Here is a 19,976-nt window from a genome sequence, read left to right on the forward strand (position 1 = left end):
AGAGTGAGGGATAGAGGGAGAAAGAGAGAGGGATAGAGAGAGAGAGAGAAAGAAAGATAGATAGATAGAGATTGAGGGAGGGAGGGAGGGAAGGAGAGAGAGATAGAGGGAGAAAGAGAGACCCAGACAGACAGAGGGAGAGAGAGGGATAGAGAAAGAGGGAGAGGGAGAGAGAGACGGACAGAAGGAGGAGAGAGAGAGAGACACTGTGTGTGTGAGTGAGTGAGTGAGTGAGAGAGAGAGAGAGTGTGAGTGTGAGAGAGAGAGAGAGAGAGAGAGGGGAGGGAAGGAAGGAAGGAAAGGGGGAGAGAGAGAGACAGACAGACAGACACAGAGGGTTGGGAGTAAGGAAGGGAGAGAGAGACACACAGAGGGAGGGAGACAGGATTAATATCAGAGAGAAACAGACGAATATCAGGGAGAGGGAGGAGATTAATATTGGAGAGAGTGAGAAAGGGAGAGGAATTAACATTGGGGGGGTAAAACATAAAATCAGAGAGTGGTAAAATTAATATCAGAGGGATAAAACTAAAATCAAAGAGGGATAACACTAATATTACAGAGAGAGGAATAAAACTTAACAGAGAGAGAGTAGAAAACTCATATCAGAGAAGGAAGAGAGGGAGAAAACTAATCGAGAGAGAGGGATAGGAATAAAACTAATCAGAGAGGCTAAAAATAAAATCAGAGGAATAAAACTAAATTCAGAGAGGGGGAAGAAAATTAATATCAGAGAGAAATAAAACTAATATCAGATGGATGAATGGAGAGAGGGAGAGATAAGGGAGGAGGAATAAACATAAATTTAAAGATAAGGGAGGAGGAAGAATAAAATCAACATCAGAGAGAGAGAGAGGAGGGGGATGAAGAGGGAGACAGAGTTAGAGACAGCCTGACAGGAGGAGAAGGAGAGACTGCAAAAGAAACTGTCCGACAGGAAGAGAAGGAGAGACTCTGCTAAAGAGATTGTCTGACAAGAGGAGAAGGAGAGTCTCCGCTAAAGAGACCATCTGACAGGAGGAGAAGGAGAGACTCTTAAAAGGCAGAGCCCAGAGGGAATGTCCATCTAAATGTGTTGAAGCAGCAGCTGCTCTTGACAATCGTCTATGTGCCAATTCCACCGTAACCCTTTGCACATTCCAACCTTTCGAACATTTTAACTGTACTCTTGCCTGGTTTATGTTGGGGATTTAAGTGGGGCAGGCTTACCTTCCTGCTCAGGATTTTCTGCTCAGAACTCTTTAAGTGAAACATTCTGCCTCTTCGCTGAGTGGTGTGGCCCCGAAATGACTGATCTGAACCGGCAGCTGCAGGAGTACCTGTCTCAGTCACGAGGCAATCGCAACGGGAGCGGGGCTGACAGCGAGCCCTTCCTCCCTCCGGAAGCTGATTCCCCAGAACCCAGTCGGCCCATGTACGGCTGGATGAGCCGGATGAACCCGTTCTCTTCTGGACAGAGCGACAAGACGGTGCCAAGCCAGGACTCCAGCCCACCTTCGGGTGGGCTCTGGTCGACGGAACCAGACCCCTGCCTGCCTGCCCTGTCCCGCCGCCAGCGGCTGACGGGTTTCGGCCTGTGCCTGGCCATGGGGCTGCTGTGCTTTGGCCTGTCAGCCCTCTACGCTCCCTTCATGCTGCTGAAGGCCCGGAAGTTCGCCCTGCTCTTCACCCTGGGCAGCATCTTCCTGCTGACCAGCCTGGCCCTGCTGCGTGGGCCCTACAACCAACTCCGCCTGCTGCTCTCCCACCAGCACCTGCCCTTCACAGCCACCTACCTGGGCTCCCTCTTTGCCACCTTGTACTGCGCCCTGGAACTGCGGAGCACTGCCCTGACTGCCGTAGCTGCCGCCTTTCAGCTCCTCACCCTCGCCGGCTACCTGCTCAGCTCCATCCCAGGGGGCGCAACGGGGCTCCGGTTTGTTGGCGGCTTCTTAACCTCAGCATTCAAGCGCACCGTCAACAAGAGCCTTCCAGTGTGAGGGACGGGAAAGCGGTCATGGAGGAGGAGACTGGTGGAAAATCTACCAGTCCCTGGTGGAAAATCTACCAGTCCCTGTTGGAAAGTGTCAACTGTGACTCCAGTGGACAGCAGACTCTTTTTCTTCCACACTGTCTTTCGTCTTTCTCTCTCTCTTCTCTCTCTCTGTCTATCTCCGTCTCCCTCTCACCTCCAGGTCAGAAGTCACTGGTTCAAATCCTGCTGCCGAGACACGAGCACAATATCCTAGGCCGATGCTCCCAGTTTATCCCTGAGGGAGTGCTGCACTGTTAAGAGGTGAACCTTTGGTGAACTATTTTGATGTTAAACCAGGAATCCCGCAGCCTGCTCTCTGTAGTGGATTTAAAAGTTCTTGTGATGGCTACTAATTTGAAGTTGTTGATCTCAACCGATTAATTATCCCTCTGTTTTCGTAATGGTGTTATGAAAAGCTGAACCAATAGGGTTGTTCTCACATTCCTGTTTCTGGGATCCCACTGTGCATAAATTGACACTGTCGTGTCCCTTGCGATACAACACTCATGGCACTTTGGAAGTACTTCATCCTGCAGGTGCTCTGAGGCATCAGGTGGTTATGAAAGCTGGGTCTGTAGGCACAAGTTTATCTTCCTGTAGCTGTGAATGGGAAAGATGGATGCTGCTCAGGAGAGAACCGTGACATCCTGTTCACGCAGCCTTGAGCTACCACCTAGCATCACAACTGAAAGTCTCCACAAGCAGTCAACTGAACGATATCCACACAGCAGTACGCCACCACTTCCCCCCACCCCCACCACATTGTCTGAAAACAGTCAACTTTGGAATGAAGCTTGGAACCAAAGATTTAACTGACTGTGAAGGAGGAGTCCCTCTGCGTCTTGGGATTCAGTCTGAAATATACACAGTCCTGTTTCTCTGCTCCTGGAGGGGTTAGGATTTTCTGGGTACAATGTGAACAAGGACATTTGGTGGGTTTCAGTCTGTTAATGCCTTCGGCCCCCCCCATCCCCGAACAAACTCCAGTTCTTAGTGCAGCCAAACAAGCCAGGAAGTCTTGAAACAGGGGACACAGGCACCAGTTGCGCTGTGAAGGGGATAGATGAAGTGTGCACTATATTTCCAGTTCACTCGTAATAAACAATGTCCTTCCAAAACAAGATTGACTCTGGAGAACGCATTAGGATTTCTTGGTGAAATATTGGGGGATACAGGTCTGTCCCTGTATAGCACCAGTGTACAGTACGAATGGTACAGGTCTGTCACTGTGTAAGATGGCTACGGTGCTAACAGGTACAAGTGTGTCACTGTATAATGGCTACAGTACTAATGGCTACAGATCTGTCACTAACACCGTGCAGTGCTAATAGGTCCAGGTCTGTTACTGTATAACAACTATAGTAATAATGGGTACACGTTTCACTGTCCATCACCAGGACACAGTGCTAATTGGGACAGATTTGTTACTGTGTAATGCTGGTTCTGTCACCAATTTAAATGGGATGAATGATGAGCATTAAACAGCCACTGTATCACATAATTTTGGAGAATGTATTGGTTAATAATGACCATTAAATCATTGTAATACTCAGCTAACACATGCTGCTGTGTCTGTGTTGTCACTGATCTCTCTATACTTTAGTACCTGCCCACGCTCTGTCTATCAAATCTGATGTGCTGTTTCACCGCTCACACCCCTGGGTAGGGGAAAGAAGGTTAGAAGTGGGTTTGGGAGGTGGGAGGCTGTTGTTCATTTTGCCCTGTGACATTCGACGCTTTGGCTTGTCTGCAGAGATTGGCACCAAGGAAGGGTACAATGCTGTGCCCTACTCTGACTTTATGCTACTGGCTTCACCTCCCTCCCAGGTTAAAGGCCTCCTCCTCAAGACAGGAGAAAGTCATTCATCCTGGATCACAACCGACTTCTCAGTTCACAGCACAGAGGTAGAGTAGGAAGCATCAGAGGGAGTGAGAAAAGAACATGGTTCTGTTGGCATCCAACACTAAAATTTCTTTCTGGTTTAACTCATTAGTGTGTGTCACTTGGGGGGGCGATCCGCTTGCGCTGGGCGCCTGCCTATTTCAGCCTGCAGACCATTAGTGCAGTGTGTCGCATGCATTCAGTTGAGTTCCTACCTGCCGTTGCACGGTAAGTCACAGGATCTTTCTTCATGAATGAGTTGGGATTTGAGCATTGCTAGCAAGGCCAAGTTGGTGCCTGTCCCTTGTTAGGCCATAAAACATCGACCATGAAGTCTGCTGCACTGTTCAAAAGAGGTCGTGGCGCATCAGATAATCCTCAACTCCACCTTCCTGCCTTTTCCTCACAACCTTTGATTCCCTTGCTGATTAAAATCCTGTATATCTCACTTTAATGTACTCGATGACCCAGCCTCAACAGCACTCTGTGGTAAAGGGCTGCCCAGATTCAGTACCCTTAGAGAAGATGTTTCTGCTCACCTATGTCTTAGATAGGTTACTTAAAGGTGGCATTTGTTGCCCATTCCTAATGACGCCTGAGCTAAGGCTGACCATTTCAGAGTTAAGAGCTAACAGCTAAGAGTCAACCACACTGATGTGGCTGCGGGGAAAGGCATTGGTGAACCAGATGGGCTCTTAAGACAATGGTGACCTGGCTGCCATTAACTGGCTTTAATTTCTAGACTTCACTGAATTCAAATTTCATCATCTGCCACGCTGGGGTTGGAATGCATGCCCCCGGAACATTAACCCGATCCTCTGGATGACCAATCCAGCAACCTTCCTTCTGAGGTTCCAACTGTGCACGCACAACAATTGATCTGTTGGTGCCGTTTGTAGAATTGCAGAAGTCATTCCCCTGGGACAGACCTCCGAGGTCTATACAGAAGAGAGAAGAATTCACGAGAACGCTGTTGTCCAATGATATCACCATAATGCCACTGCCTCCCCTATTATTAACGGCTTCCTCGACCTGTCATTTCAATGATTTATACACCCAGGTCCTCCTGTTCCTTCACCCACACTCCATTTTTATTTTCCCTTTATGTTGTCTCTCCACATTCTCCCCATCAAATGAATCACTTCACAGAAAATATCATCTGCCACTTAAATGCATACACCCCACCAGCTTGTACGTCCTTTTGATGTTCCACACCCTCCTCCTTGCGGTTCACAATGCTTGCTGAGTGTCATGTTAATAAATTTCGAAACTGTGTCCTTAACACCAATGTCCAGATCATTTATATTGCGGCAGCAGGGGCCCTGACACCAGTTCCTGAAGAGGTTCTCTATGAACATTCCTCCAGGTCAAAGGATAACTGTTCCTCACGTTTCATGTTTACGTTGCTGCTGTCCCTTTAATGTTTTCTAATTGACCCATTCAGAGATGTCATTTACACACCTCTGGTACAGGATGGACTTGATGCTGGGTCTCTTAGCCCAGAGGTTGGGAGACAAAAGCCCCGCTGTCCTTTTAATTCCTTGAGCTATGACCTTGTTGACATGTCTGTCGTGCAGCATTTTATCAAATACCTTTTGCAAATGGACCACCATGCCAATAGCATGATTCTCATCAAAACTCTGACACCTCATCAAAAAGTTCAAACAAGTTAGTTAAACAGGATTTGCATTTAATACATGCACGCTCTCCCATATTTGCTCAAATGACTATTACTTCTGCCTGAATTAAAATTCTTAAAAGCTCCTCCACCACTGAAGACAGCCTTGTCATTGCTGGGCTTTATAAATCACTCAGTGAACAAGGATGCAACATTTGCAATTCTTCTGGTCACTGGTACTGCCTCTTGTCATCCAGGGAACTCTAGATTTGTTTTGCCCAGCTTTTCCCCTTTGTGGGAATATAATTTAACTGCTTGAATTCTCTTTTTAAAGATGGACCATTGTTCAGTTACAATTTTGCCTGCTAATCTTTGGTTCCAGTTGACCTGGATCAGATCCATTGAAGTTGGCTAACCCCAGCTACTTACTCTTCCTTATGGACCGTTCTTTTTCCATAACTAAAATAAACCTTATGATACAATGATCGCTGCCCTTTAATTCTTCCCCTTTTTGACACTTGATTTGCTTGGCCCACCTCATTCCCAATAACTAGTTGTAGCATTTTGCTATACTGGAAACATGTTGTAGAAAATTCGTGAATGTAATCTAAGATAACTCCGCCCCTTCTCTAACCATTACAATACTTCTATTCTCATCGATATTTTCACAGGGCAGAATGGACTACATCTGCTCCTTATCCATTTCTAGATATTCAAATAATTAAAGTCCCCCATTGTAAATATTCTAGTGTGGAAGCAGGCTATTCAACCCATCGAGTCCACACCAACCTTCCAAAGAGCATCCTAGCCCTTATCCGTATAACCCCACGTTTCCCATGGCTAACCCACCCAGACTGTACATCCCTATACACTATGGGGCAATTTAGCATGGCCAATCTACTTAACCGGCACATCTTTGGTCTGTGGGAGGAAACCCTAGTACCCAGAGGAAACCCATGAAGATATGGGGAGAATGTGCAAACTCCACACCGTTGCCTGAGGGTAGATTCAAACTCAGGTCTCTGGTGCTGTGAGGCAGCAGTGCTAACCACTGAGCCACTGTGCTGCCCCTAATGTATTTCTCTGTAATTTCCGTGCAAATTTGTCTCTTTGCAAAGATTCCCCCTAGTTAATGGCCCATGACTAAATGAAGTAATGTAATACACCTTTTTTTGTTTCTTCGCCAAATAAATTGTGTCCTGGAACCTCTCTGTTAAGCGCTGCAATATTCTCCTTAAATCAATACCGTCATCCTCGTCATTTTCTTTCCTGTACTTCCTGAACACCTTGAACACAGAAATAATTAATATCCAATCCTGCCAGCTTATCATCACAATATTGTATTTCCATGTGACTACCAGACCCGAAACTCACCAATTTTATTTACTGCACTCCACGCATTCACATACATGCACGATAACATTAATTTAGTTTTAAAGGATTTTGGATTCCCTACATCTTCAGGTGCTATAGCTTTGGCGTTATCAGCAATCTCTTAAACAGGGCCTGAGCCATTTTGCTAACTGCAGGTTTGATGCTGAGATCACATGTATCAAAATTACCCTGCAGGATAATGGCTACAACAATCTGATGAATCTTTTCTATATATGGCTCAAAGTCAGGAATGGGCATAAGACCACCAATTCTAGTCCTGGAACGTCTACCTCAATTTATTTTGGAATGGTGAGTTAACTCAAAACATTTGAGCATTGTATGAAGGTAGCCATTCCACTCTTCTGAATACCAGTGGTATTCTGTACTAATGTTGCTGTCAAGCCTAAGAGACATTCTGCCTACCACATGAAAGAATTGAATGGTACATGAATTTCAGCACTCGTGTGATGCCAGGTATACAGGCCATATACCTCAATGGCTTGGATTCTGTTGAATGTAACGCCCCTTTGACTGTGTGCAACAGGCAATATGGCAACGATATTCAAAGAGCAAAGAACAAAGAACAATAAAGCACAAGAACAGGTCATTTAACCCACCAAGCCTGCGCTGACACATTTTGCTCTTCCATACTAAAACCGTCTTCACCTACAGGATCAGTATCCCTCTATTCCCTTCCTCGTCATGTATTTGTCCAGGTGTTTCTTGAAAGCTGCTATTGTGTCTGCTTCCACCACCTCCTCTGGCAGCGCATTCCAGGCGCTCACCACCCTTTGTGTGAAAAAGGATCTGGGAGCTGGCTATGCAGATCCACAGGCCACTGAAGATGGCAGTGCAGATAGACAAGGTAATAAAACAGGCCTATTGGCATGCTTGCCTTCATTGGAAGGGGCATTGAGTATTCAACCAGCCCGTGCTTGCAAACCTCAGAAAATTGTGCCCAATATTAGGTATGGTTCTATGATTGGACAGCATTTACTGAATAATCCAGAGTACACAAACAACCAATTTTAAATTATCTGTCAGGTTCGTAATGTAGTTCAGTTACATTTGCTAGAAACTACATACCTTCCTATGCAGGACCCTGTCCTCTGCAAACAGGACGTGTCCAGGAATTGCACTTTTTCTGAATTAAAGCAAAATTGTTTCCGGTTGCATTCTCCATGACAATCCCTCAACCAGAGTCCCCTTGCCAACCAATCAGCATCCGAATACTGTCCTGGACAGATCCATCTGTAGCCGATAAATTGGTAAGGATGAGGTCAAGTATGTTATTCCCTCATGTTGGTTCCCTCACTACCTGCCTCAGACCCAGTCTAGCAGCTAAGTCCTTTAGGGCTCAACCCTAACCCTAACCCTATCTCATGCAGGTTTTTTTAAAAAAACATCAGTTGTTCATGGAGCGTGGTATTGTTGGCTAGGGCAGCATTTATTGCCCACCCCTCTGTACCCAGAGGGCAGTTAAGAGTAAACCACATTGCTGTGGGTCTGGAGTCACATGTAGGCCAGACCAGATAAGGATGGTAGATTTCTTTCCATGAAGGACATTTGTGAATCAGATGAGCTTTCAATGACTGTTGACATGATTTCTGTCAGACCAGCCTTTTCCAAGTTTTATTGAATTCAAATTTCACCATCTGCCACATTTGAACCCATATCCTCAGAACATGAGCTGGGATTCTGGGGTTTTAGATTCCCCTGCCCTGGGGAAATGTTGTCGGCTACCTACTTTATCTGTGTCTGTCATGATTTTATGGACCTCTATAAGGTCACCCCTCAGGCTCCAGGGAAAAAAATTCCCAGCCTATCCTTATAACTCAAATCTTCCAGTCAAGGTAGCTGGATATACTTTCTCCTATAAAGTATATTTCTCCTAGAAATCTTTTCTGCACACTTTCTAGTTTAATAATATCCTTTCTATAGTAAGGCAATCAGAACTGCATGCAGTACTCCAAATGTGGCCTCACCAATGTCTTGTACAGCTGCAAGAAAATGTCCCAACTCCTATCCTCAAGTGCCTGTCTTCATGAGTGCATGATGAAGTGCCTAGAGATCATGCCTCTATTCTGGTGATACTCACATTGCTGTTGTTCTGAAGCGCAGTTTAAACATTCCCCAACTGCACTAGAAAATTGCCCCACAAGGAAATTGGTCCCAGCTCTGTTTAGGTGCAACCTGTACAGTTCCCATCTGGTGCTGGGAGTAACCGGATGTTACTACCTTTTGAGGTCCTGCATTCTAATTCGCTACCTATCTCCCCACATTCTGAAGGGAGGACCATACCCTCCTTTCTACTGATGTCACTGTTACAGATGCTGATCGTCGACTGCAGGGAGCAAGGAGGAGGGAATGTCCCTACCTACATCAATGGAGCTGAGGTGGAGATGGTCGAGAGCATCAAGGTCCTAGGAGTGATGATCACCGGCAATCTGTCCTGAACCACCCACATTGATGAGAAGGTCAAGAAGTCACAACAACTACTTTCTCAGGAGGCTAAGGAAATTTGGCATGTCCGTAAAGACCCTCAACAACTTTTACAGATGCACGTTAGAGAGTATTCTATCTGGATGTGTCACGGCTTGGTATGGCAACTGCTCTGCCCAGGACTGTAAAAAACTGCAAAAAATTAGGAACACAGCCCAGACCATCACACCAGCCAACCTTCCATCCACTGACTCCATCTACACTTCTCGTTGCTGTGGAAAGGCAGCCAACATCATCAAAGACCCTTCCCACCCTGGTTATATCATCCAACCTCTTCTGCCAGGCACAAGATACAAAAGCTTAAACACATGTACCAACAGGTTTAAGAGCAGCTTCTTCCCCGCTGTTACTAGATTTCTGAATGGACCTCTCAAATTTCAAATCTCATGTTGATCTTGCTTTCTGTGCAACAAAAACAAAGCTGCTGGAAAAGCTCAGCAGGTCTGGCAGCATCTGTGAAGGAAAAAACAGAGTTAACGTTTCGGGTCCGGTGACCCTTCCTCAGAACTGCTTTCTGTGCACCTTCTTTTCAGCCGTAACTTTGCATTCCTCACTTTTTTCTATTACCCTGTCATCTTCGTAGGTTATGACCTGCCTGGTACTGCACGCAAAACAAAACTTTTCACTGTACCTAGGTACATGTGACAACAATAAATCAAATCAAGTCCAATGTGGGACCAGGACCACTGGCTATCCAAGGGCAGTAAGGGATGAGCAAGAAATGCAGGCCTAGCCAGCGATGACCATAACCCATAAATGAACGACTCCATCCTTCTCCCCTTGGGTTGCTCTATAGCCGCTCAGTGACATCTTTGACCCTGGCAGCACGGAGGAAGCATACCATCCTGGATTGACTTCTGCGGGCACATAAACAGCTCTCTGCTCCCCTAGCCATTCAAACTCCCATCAAAGCTGCTCTTCCAGTCTCCCTCCGCCACTCGGTACAACTGAGCCATCGACATCAGACAGTCGCCATCAAGGAATTGAGAAGGACTTTCTTCGCGAAGGGAGTGGGGCGGAAGTGGAACCCGTTTTGTCAGGGAGTGGTCGATGTGAATGACAGAGACTGGTTTAACAGGGAGTTAGATAAACACCAGGGGGAGAAAGGAATAGAGTGATACCTTGATAGATTTAGATGAGGCAAGGCCATAAAATGGCGGAGCAGAAGCAGGCCATTCAGACCATTGTGCCTGCCTAGCCATTCAATGAGGTCATGGCCGATTTGATAATCCTCGAGCCCACTTTCCTGCCTTTTCCCCATAACCTTCGATTCCCTCGTTGATTAAAAACCTGTCTAAGCGTTGAATGTACTTGACGAACCAGTCCTCTGCAGAAAAGAATTCCGTGGATTCACTCCCCTCGGAGAAGAAACTCCTCCTTATCCTGCCTTAATTAGCCATCCCTTTATTCTGGGATGATGTGCAGCGGTCCTGGACTCTCCCCAGGTGTCGGGGGGAAATCCCCTTCCACATCTACACAGTCAAGTCTCCGAAGAATGAGGCAAGAGGAGGCTCAAGTGGGTTGGAAATGCTAGCATGGGCTAGTGGGGTTGAATGGCCTGTTTTGGTGCCATGCATCACACCCAGGCATTTCGGGGATGGAAGGGGGACCCACTTTCACTTAGACTTCAAGATTAAGGTCCTGCGTGGGAACCCTGTTCAATGGGATTGAGCACTTTTTTGGCAGCATGCGAGGAAACGGGCACCCGTTTTGGGCAGGGAGGATGCCACTCTACGCTTTCAAGGAGACAGACAACTTGCCGGGGAGAAGGTTGAGAAGCAGAATTGTTTGCAGGCACACAGTGAGGCTGGAGCTCTGTAAATCTTCAGAGAGAGAGCGAGAGAGATGGGTGAGCCAGATAGCAGGCACCAAGCCGTTGCCTTGGCAACCCATCTCCCAACTGCTCACATTAATCCAGCAAGCAGGTACAAGGGAGCCGTTCTCTCCCGAGTGTCGGGATTAATGCTGCCGAGGCAGTGTCATGCTGCAAAAAAAAATACAAGCCTCAGCTCGTAGCTTCCATTGTACGACCGGAGCAGGAGGGAACCGTAGGAAGTCACCATCGCACCGTGAACCTCACAGCACCTTCTCCACTCTGAGCCTGGGCCTTGCTGCGATGGGGGATTGACTTGTTTTGTTATCCCTCTCGGCCCCTTCAAATCTCAAGTGCGGGGGATTTTAAACAGCCAGCCGGAGGTGCCAGTGCTGGTGAGGTGAGGTGCGGGTTTGGGGAACTTAACAGGATTTGCAATCCCATAGGAGTGCTAAACAGGACGCACCGATGAGACTGTAAGACACAGGAGCAGAGGTACAGTAGGCCACTCAGCCCATCGAGGCTGCTCCACCATTCAATGGCATCCTGGCTGATCTGATCATCGTCAGCTCCACTTTCTTGTAACCTTCCTGGTTAAAAATCTGTCTGTCTAGCCTTGATTTTACTTAGCAACCCAGCCTTGACAGCCCTTTGCGGTAAAGAATTCACATCCCTCTGACAAGGGAGATTCCTCCTTACATGTGCAACCCCTCACTCCAAGACGATGACTCTCCCATAAGGGGAAACAACCTTTCCAGTATCAACCCTGTTAAGTCCCCAAAGAATCTTGTATGTTTCAATAAGGTTGCCTCTCATTCTTCTAAGCTTTGATGAGCACAGACCCAATCTACTCAACCTCTCCTCCTAAGAGGTTCGTACCTGGTATCAGCCTGGTGAACCTTCTCTGGACTACCTCCAACGCCAGTAAACGTTTCCTTAGACAAGGTGTCCAAGACTGTTCACAGTATTCCAGCTGTGGTCTTGTATAGTTTTAGCATTGCCTTGCTACTTTGAAAGTCTTGAAACATCGCAAAGTTTTGTTCAATATTCTTTCCGCTCCACCACAAGTCTTCTTACTTGGTCATATTACAATCACCCAGGAAATTATACTGTGAAAACTGATCATTGAATCCCTACAGAAGCAGGCCACTCAGCCCATCAAGTGTACACCGACCCTCCAAAGAGCGTCCCACCCAATCCCTGTAACATTGCATGGCTAATCCACCTAACCTGCGCATCCTTGGACAATTTAAGCACAGCCAATTCATCTAACCTGCACATCTTTGAACAGCAGGAGGAAACCCCACACAGACAGTTGTCTGAGGCTGGAATTGAACCCAGGACCCTGGCATTGTGAAGCAGCAGTGCTACCCACTTAACCACCCTGTGCTACTAACAGAGCTGTGGGATGACACAACCCGATTCCTGATGGACTTCACTCTTTGGATCTTATGGAAGGTGGCTAATGAGGTTGTGGATGCATCAGTGGTAATTTTCCAAAATTTGCTACTTACTGGAAAAGTTTCCTCAGACTGGAAAGTAACAAATATAAAGGCCTCTATTTAAAAAGGGAGGCTGGCAGAAAACATGAAGCAATAGGCCAGTTAGCTTGATATTCAACGTTCGGGGGAGGTTTTAGTATCGATCATTAAGAAGGTTAGAAAAATACTCGTGAAGAGTAAGTATGGTTTTGTGAAAGGGAAATCATGTTTCACCAATTTATTGAACTCCTTTGAAGGAGGAACGTGCACTGTGAATAGGCAGAGACTGTTGACATTCTTCAATTGGATTTCTAGATAAGGTGGCATGTGAAAGGTCATTGCCCAAAATGGAAACATATGATATGGAGTGTAATATGGATGGAAGATAGGGTGGCTGGTAAAAAACAGAGACTGCATTTTGTGCACCTTCTTTGCAGCCATAACTCTGTATTCCTTGCCTCTGTTCTATCACCCAATGATCTTTGGTATGTTATGATCTGCCTGTACTGCATGCAAAACAAAACTTTTCACTGTACCTCGGTACATGTGACAACAATAAATCAAATCGAATTTTTCTGATTGACAGAATGGAGTCCAGCTGGGTGCCTTAACTTTTTACAACTTTTATCAATGACTCAAGTGTTTATGTCTCACATACCAGCAGGCAATTCATCAATATGACTTAGAACAAGTGGCTCTGGCATCAGTCAGCACGATTGTTACCCCAGGGGTTGCAGGTCAAAGTTCCTGACCTCACCCAGCTACTCGGCATGGGCCTGAGCTTTCCCAATAACGGTGGGAGTCTCCGGCTCAGGGAAAATTGGTTCTGGAGTCTGGATTCCAGAGGTCCTGCTCACAGAACCGTCACCAACCATTTTTGCCTGGGTGGGAAGGGTGCAGTGAAATGGGGGCAGGCTGCAGTTTGCACGTTTGTGGTTCATGGAGATAGATGCATTCAGGAAAGTACAGCTGCCTCAGTCAGGTCCAAGATTTATTACCGAGATGTGCAGACAAAAAGAAATGGATTTGGACTTTTCAGGCAGTCCAGAGGTCATTTATCCTTTCTGAGGATTCCTTGGACCTTTGTGTGAGAGGTACGGTGCTCTTAGATACAGGTCAAGTGACCTTAGGGATTGTTAAAAGTAGGTGTATGAATTGGATCAGTTCATGGGAGCTGTTAAGCTGCTGGGTACAGACAATCCGTCATTGCATTTAAATCTCCTGGCCTTTAAATAAAGAAAAACTGCTTTGTGTTTAAAGAAAAAGGTGTTTACTATTTCGATGTAAGTCTGATAATATAGGATTTGAGCTCCACAACTGGTTTTACAACCTATCATTAACGGAGTAAGTTGCTGGTAAGTTTGCCCTGAGTTGGAGCCAAGTTAGCGCAGGGACTATGAAAGGCCATGTGGGTGTGAGAGAGAGCATGCTTGGCATTAAGGATATGAGAGGCCATGAGGGTAGTTGGGGGCATGATGTGGCCAGGGTTGGCACGATGGAACATGGCACTGTGTAGGGGTGAGAGAGGATCCAGGCTTTCCTCACAGCTTTGATTCTGCATCCAGCAGTCTCAGTACCGGACAAGCCCATACTGACTGCCCACGGGGCTATCCAATCATCAGTCTCCCACACACCTCTCCCAACTTTTATGCTGAATAAACAAAAGTGAAAAAAAAATTGTACCCATAGAGTTGTAGAGTCATACGGCACAGAAATAGCCCCTTTGGTCCAAACAACCCATGCCGAACATAATCCTAAACTAGTCCCACCCGCCTGCTCCTGGCCCATATCCCTCCAAACCTTTCCTACTCATGTACTTATCTAAGTGTCTTTTAAACATTGTAACTGTACCCACATCCATCACTTACTCAGGAAGTTCATTCCACATGTGAACCACTCTCTGTGTAAAAAAAAATTTGTCCCTCACGTCTTTTTTAAAATTGCTCTCCTCTCAATTAAAAATATGCCCCCTAGTCTTGAAATCCACCATCCTAGGGAAAAGACACCTACCATTAACTCCTTCTATACCCCTCACAATTTTGTAAATCTCCATTAGGTCACCTCTCAAACTCCTGTACTCTGGTGAAAGAAGTCCCAGCCCGTACCTCTGTAATAAACATGGTAGATGTCTGGCCTGTGATTCTACTGCCTGGGTTTGACAATGAATGAGAGATCAATCTCTCCTTCCTGGGCAATCGTGGAGAGTTGGCAACTGCAAAGGGAGCAAGGGTGATATGTGAAATAAACGAGGAGTTAAGGTCTGGAATGCACAGCCTGGAAATGCCTTGGAGGGTGGCTCAATTGAGGCATTCACGATGGGCACTGGAGGATTATTGGGATATAGATAATAAGGGAAAAAGGCAGGAGAATAGCAACAGGGGCTAGAACTGGTGCAGGCAAAATGGCCTCTCTTTCAGCGCTGTACCAATTCTGTGCTCCCTCCAGGTTTGTGCGGCCCTGGACTGAATTTCTTACCTGTCCTCCACTGATAGCTGTATACAACACCTTTCCCACAGGTCAAATCTCTCCTGATTCCAATGGTGCCTTGCGAGGCACTTAGCTTCCCTGCAATTGTGGGAGTCCCGGGTCTTAGCTTTAACAACTCAGCTGAGTAATACACTCAGTTGGCAGTACAGCATTGGGATGTCAACTTTAAACTATCTGCCCTCCACTCCCACAACCTGAGAAACACCTTATAAAATAGATGAGCAATGACTATACAACCAAGGACATCAATTACTCACTGGTTATTTCTTCATCTTTACTTGGAACCTGAAACCTCTGACTCCCACAACCATCCATTGCCAAGAAGGTCAGCTTCCTCTTAGCAACTGGAAGACCTCATAGACATGAGGGCCATTGTGGGAATGAGATCTTGTCTATTACCTCAGGATCCCCGTTACGGGGTTACGGGGAGAAAGCGGGAGAATGGGGTTGAGGAACTTATCAGCCATGATTGGATGGCGGAGCAGACTCGATGGGCCGAATGGCCTAATTTCTGCTCCTACGTCTTATGGTCTTATGGATCTCAGGTGTGGTGGGCCTGGAGGGGAGTGTGGAGCGGACAAGGGAGTCACGGAGACAGTGGTCCCTCTGGAAAGCAGATAAGGGTGTGGAGGGAAAAAATGTCTTTGGTGGTGGGGTCGGATTGCAGATGGCGGACCTCGTCCTCACGTACCACCCCACCAACCTCCGGATCCAACGCATCATCCACCGACACTTCCGCCATCTGCAATCCGACCCCACCACCAAAGACATTTTTCCCTCCCCACCCTTATCTGCTTTCCAGAGGGACCACTCTCTCCGTGACTCCCTTGTCCGCTCCACACTCCCCACCAGCAGGAAGTGCTACACCTGCCCCTACACCTCTCCCCTCACCCCCATCCCAGCCCTAAGAAGACCTTCCACATCAAATAGATGTTCACCTGCACATCTGCTAATGTGGTATACTGTATCCGCTGTTCCCGTTGTGGCCTCCTCTGCATCGGGGAAACCAAGCGGAGGCTTGGGGACCACTTTGTGGAACACCTACACTCGGTTCGCACCAAACAACTGCACCTCCCAGTCGCGAACCATTTCAACTCCCCCTCCCATTCCTCAGACGACATGTCCATCCTGGGCCTCCTGCAGTGCCACAACGATGCCATCCGAAGGTTGCAGGAACAGCAACTCATATTCTGCTTGGGAACCCTGCAGCCCAATGGTATCAATGTGGACTTCACAAGCTTCAAAATCTCCCCTCCCTCTACCGCATCCCAAAACCAGCCCAGCTCGTCCCCACCTCCCTAACCTGTTCTTCCTCCCACCTATCCCCTCCTCCCACCTCAAGCCCCACCCGCATCTCCTACCTACTGACCTCATCCCGCCCCCTTGACCTGTCCGTCCTCCCTGGACTGACCTATCTCCTCCCTAACTCCCCACCTACACTCACCTTTACTGGCTCCATCCCCACCTCTTTGACCGGTCTGTCTCCTCTCCACCTATCTTCTCCTCTATCCATCTTCTATCCGCCTCCCACTCTCTCCCTATTTATTTCCGAACCCCCTTCCCCTCCCCCATTTCCGAAGAAGGGTCTAGGCCCGAAATGTCAGCCTTCTTGCTCCTCTGATGCTGCTTGGCCTGCTGTGTTCATCCAGCCCTGCACCTTGTTATCCAAGCAAGACAGAAATGCGTTATGTTTAAAGAGCGAAATTGCAGCAAGAAGCAACACAGCAATGCAGCATTGCCAGGTTTGATAGAGTCAAAACTGTTGACAATCCATCTTGGACTGAAGAGAAAGGGACATGAGCTATGTTCCAGCTGTACAGAGCCCCACCTTAGGGGAACAGTGTTCAGAGCTACATACAACCATGAGTTACAAAGTACAGTACCCCCAAAGCCAGAGGGTTCTTGTAGCGCAGTGGTATGTCCCTACCTCTGAGCCAGGAGGCATGGGTTCAGCTCCCACCTGCTCCAGAGGTACGTTGATCAGGAAAATGTGGGTCCAAGGCCATGCCAGATTGGAGGTCAAGCCGTGGGTAGGTCAGCCAGTGTGGGGTCAAGGGTCGCTTGGAGCATGGGATAGAGCAGTGCATGATGGAGCAAAACCAATTACTAGTCTACAGACAAATCACATCAATGCAGATCCTAACCAAAGTGCCCAAGGATGAGCTTTCCATCTCTAACTTGCTCAATAAAAATTGATTCCAAAAACGATTTCGGACGACTAGAATCGTCGGGTCCTGGATTTGAGGTCCTCTACCTTTAGTAGAATAGCAGCAGAGGCTTGTGGGGTAGAATGGCCTCCTCCTATATCACAGGGTGCGCTGCTCTCTGCACCGAAAGATCAGAACTGTACGTTATCTTTTCACACGTACCTTTAAAAGAACAAACTTGACATTGGAAACAGCCTGGGGCCCGACTTGTGATATGGAACGTGACTGCAGCATTGCTACATGTGCACTGTAATCTCGGATATTACTGTCATTGAGTCATATCAAAGCAGAGACAGTGGCATTTATATTGACATTTATTGCTGTGTTTAAGATTATTTAGTTCCCACTGTCTTATACTATGTATGATCTACCCGTCACTGGAAGCAATGGTATAGAATCCTATGATGGTATCAATGGCACTAAAGTTAAAACATGAAACGCAGCATGCTTACGATAGATTTAGTAGCTGACTCCATCCTTGAAATCTACCTCAAAGAGGGCTAAATAACAGCGAGGGATGGAGAGAGGAAGACCCTAAGTCAGAGATCATGCACACGAATATTTTATGAGCATTCTGTGTCTCTCAGGCACACAGGCAGACATAAGCGAGTTGGAGGGTCAAGAAAAATGCCAGATCTGGAGGAAGTAATAAAGAGACAGAAGGTCATAGAAAAGGATACAGTGAGAGAGAGAACGATCAGTGATGGGCAGAGAGAGAAAGGAAAGAAGGGACATGGACAAAGTGCTCGTTATTGACACTGGGATTTGGTGTGAAAAGATTGTTGCACATGTCAAGTATTGCTTGGACTAATCCAAGACTCTCTGACTTCCAACTTGTAACCTCTCTGTAAACATCAGCTCATCCTAAACTTGTAGAATCCCTACAGTGTGGAAACAGGCCCTTCAGCCCAACAAGTCCACAATGACCCACACAGCATTCCCCCCAGACCCATTCCCCTAATTGACACATCCCTGAACACTACAGGCAATTTAGCATGGCCAATCCACCCAGCCTGCACATCTTTGGATTGTGGGAGGAAACTGGAGCACCTAGAGGAGACCCACGCAGACACAGGGAGAATGTGCAAACTCCACACAGACAGTCACCCGAGGGTAGAATTGAACCCGGGTCCCTAGTGCTGTGAGGCAGCAGTGCTAACCACTGAGCCACCATGCCGCCCCCAATAGAAACATAGAAAACAGGAGCAGGAGTGGGCCATTCGGCCCTTCAAGCCTGCTCTACCATTCTATACGATCATGGCTGATGATCACACTCAGTACCCTGTTCCCACTTTCTCCACGTAACCTTTGACCCTTTAAGTCCTAAGAACTGTATCCATCTCCTTAGAGTTGTAAAGTCATACAGCAGGGAAACAGTCCCTTCGGCCCAACCAGTCCATGCTGAACACAATCCCAAACTAGATTAGTCCCACCTGCCTGGTCCTGGCCCATATTCCCTCCAAACCTTTCCTATTCATGTACTCCTTCTCGAAACATTCAACGTTTTGGCCTCAACCACTTTCTGTTCCACAGGCTCACAACTCTGTGGGTGAAGACATTTCTCCTAATCTCAGTCCTAAACAGCTTACCAGAGAAAACAGTCCTAAACCATCCAGTCTCTCTTCATTTGTCAGTCCTGCCATCTCAGAAATCAGTCTGGTAAACCTTTGCTGCACTCCTTCTATATTCAGAACATACATCCTCAGATAAGACGGCCAAAGCTGCACACAATACTCCGAGTGCAGTCTCATCAAAACCCTGTAGCATTGCAGCAAGACATTGCTGCTCCTGTACTTGAATCCTCTCACTATGAAGGCCAACGTACACTTTTGCCTCCAGTTGTCACCCCTGTGCTATCTGATCTACAGTGGCTTATGGCCCAGATAAGCCTCAATTTTAAATCTACCCACCTCCTCATTTCCTTAAGCCTCTGTAGCCTCGACCCCTCCCCACTTTTGTAACATTCTCCCCTTCCAAAAGGCACAACCAGTACAGGGGAGACAAGTTACCAGGACTCAGATACAGGCGTCAGCATTTTGTATGAAGGTCAGATTAAGAGCTCAGGCGCAACAAGATTCTTAACTCATCCTAGCTAGAGCCCTAACAAGATGATACAGTTTCGCCCTCAATCCCAACCTGACTCATTCACTTTCCTGTCCCTTTGGTAGACGGGGTTAACTGGGTTCAACTGCTGCTGATTCCAACGATGTAATCCTTTTATTTGTGAGTATTGTCAGTAGGGATCAGGCTGAGTCTGTACCAAGATGAAACCTTAGAAGTAAATCCTAATGAAGCGTCAGATGCAGAGACAGTTTTAAACATTGATCAGCTCACTGTGAGTTTCAAACTATTCCTGTTCCAAAAGCTGAAAACTTGGCTCTAGAAATGACTTGCTGATCGTGGCAGAGGAGGGATCAACGTGTGCATCTGACATTTACTTGGTCTTCCAACATGCAGGGGTCATTAACTTTTTAAAGTAGCAGCAATACGCCCAGGGCATGGCCATTCAGCCCCACATATCGGCTCTGCCATTCAATACCATCATGGCTAATCTTCAAATCCATTTTCCCACCTGTCCCTTGTATCTATTTATTCTCT

General features: G+C 46.9%; 2 protein-coding genes across 2 annotated transcripts in view; both read left to right on the forward strand.

Annotated features, from left to right (window-relative positions):
• Nucleotides 1-3,571, forward strand: part of sft2d3 (SFT2 domain containing 3) — a 3,754-nt gene extending 183 nt beyond the window's left edge. Inside the window, exon 1 of the mRNA XM_020519110.2 lies at nt 1-3,571. This exon is cut by the window's left edge and continues 183 nt beyond it. Coding sequence (XP_020374699.2) covers nt 1,287-1,979 — 693 coding nt within the window. The 5' untranslated portion in view covers nt 1-1,286 and the 3' untranslated portion in view covers nt 1,980-3,571.
• The window catches only part of gtf2h4 (general transcription factor IIH, polypeptide 4), a 323,881-nt gene that overhangs the window by 115,829 nt on the left and 188,076 nt on the right, over nt 1-19,976 (forward strand). The window lies entirely within an intron of this gene.

This window comes from Rhincodon typus, chromosome 35 (assembly GCF_021869965.1).
Source record: "Rhincodon typus isolate 14 chromosome 35, sRhiTyp1.1, whole genome shotgun sequence".
Classification (NCBI taxonomy): domain Eukaryota; kingdom Metazoa; phylum Chordata; class Chondrichthyes; order Orectolobiformes; family Rhincodontidae; genus Rhincodon; species Rhincodon typus.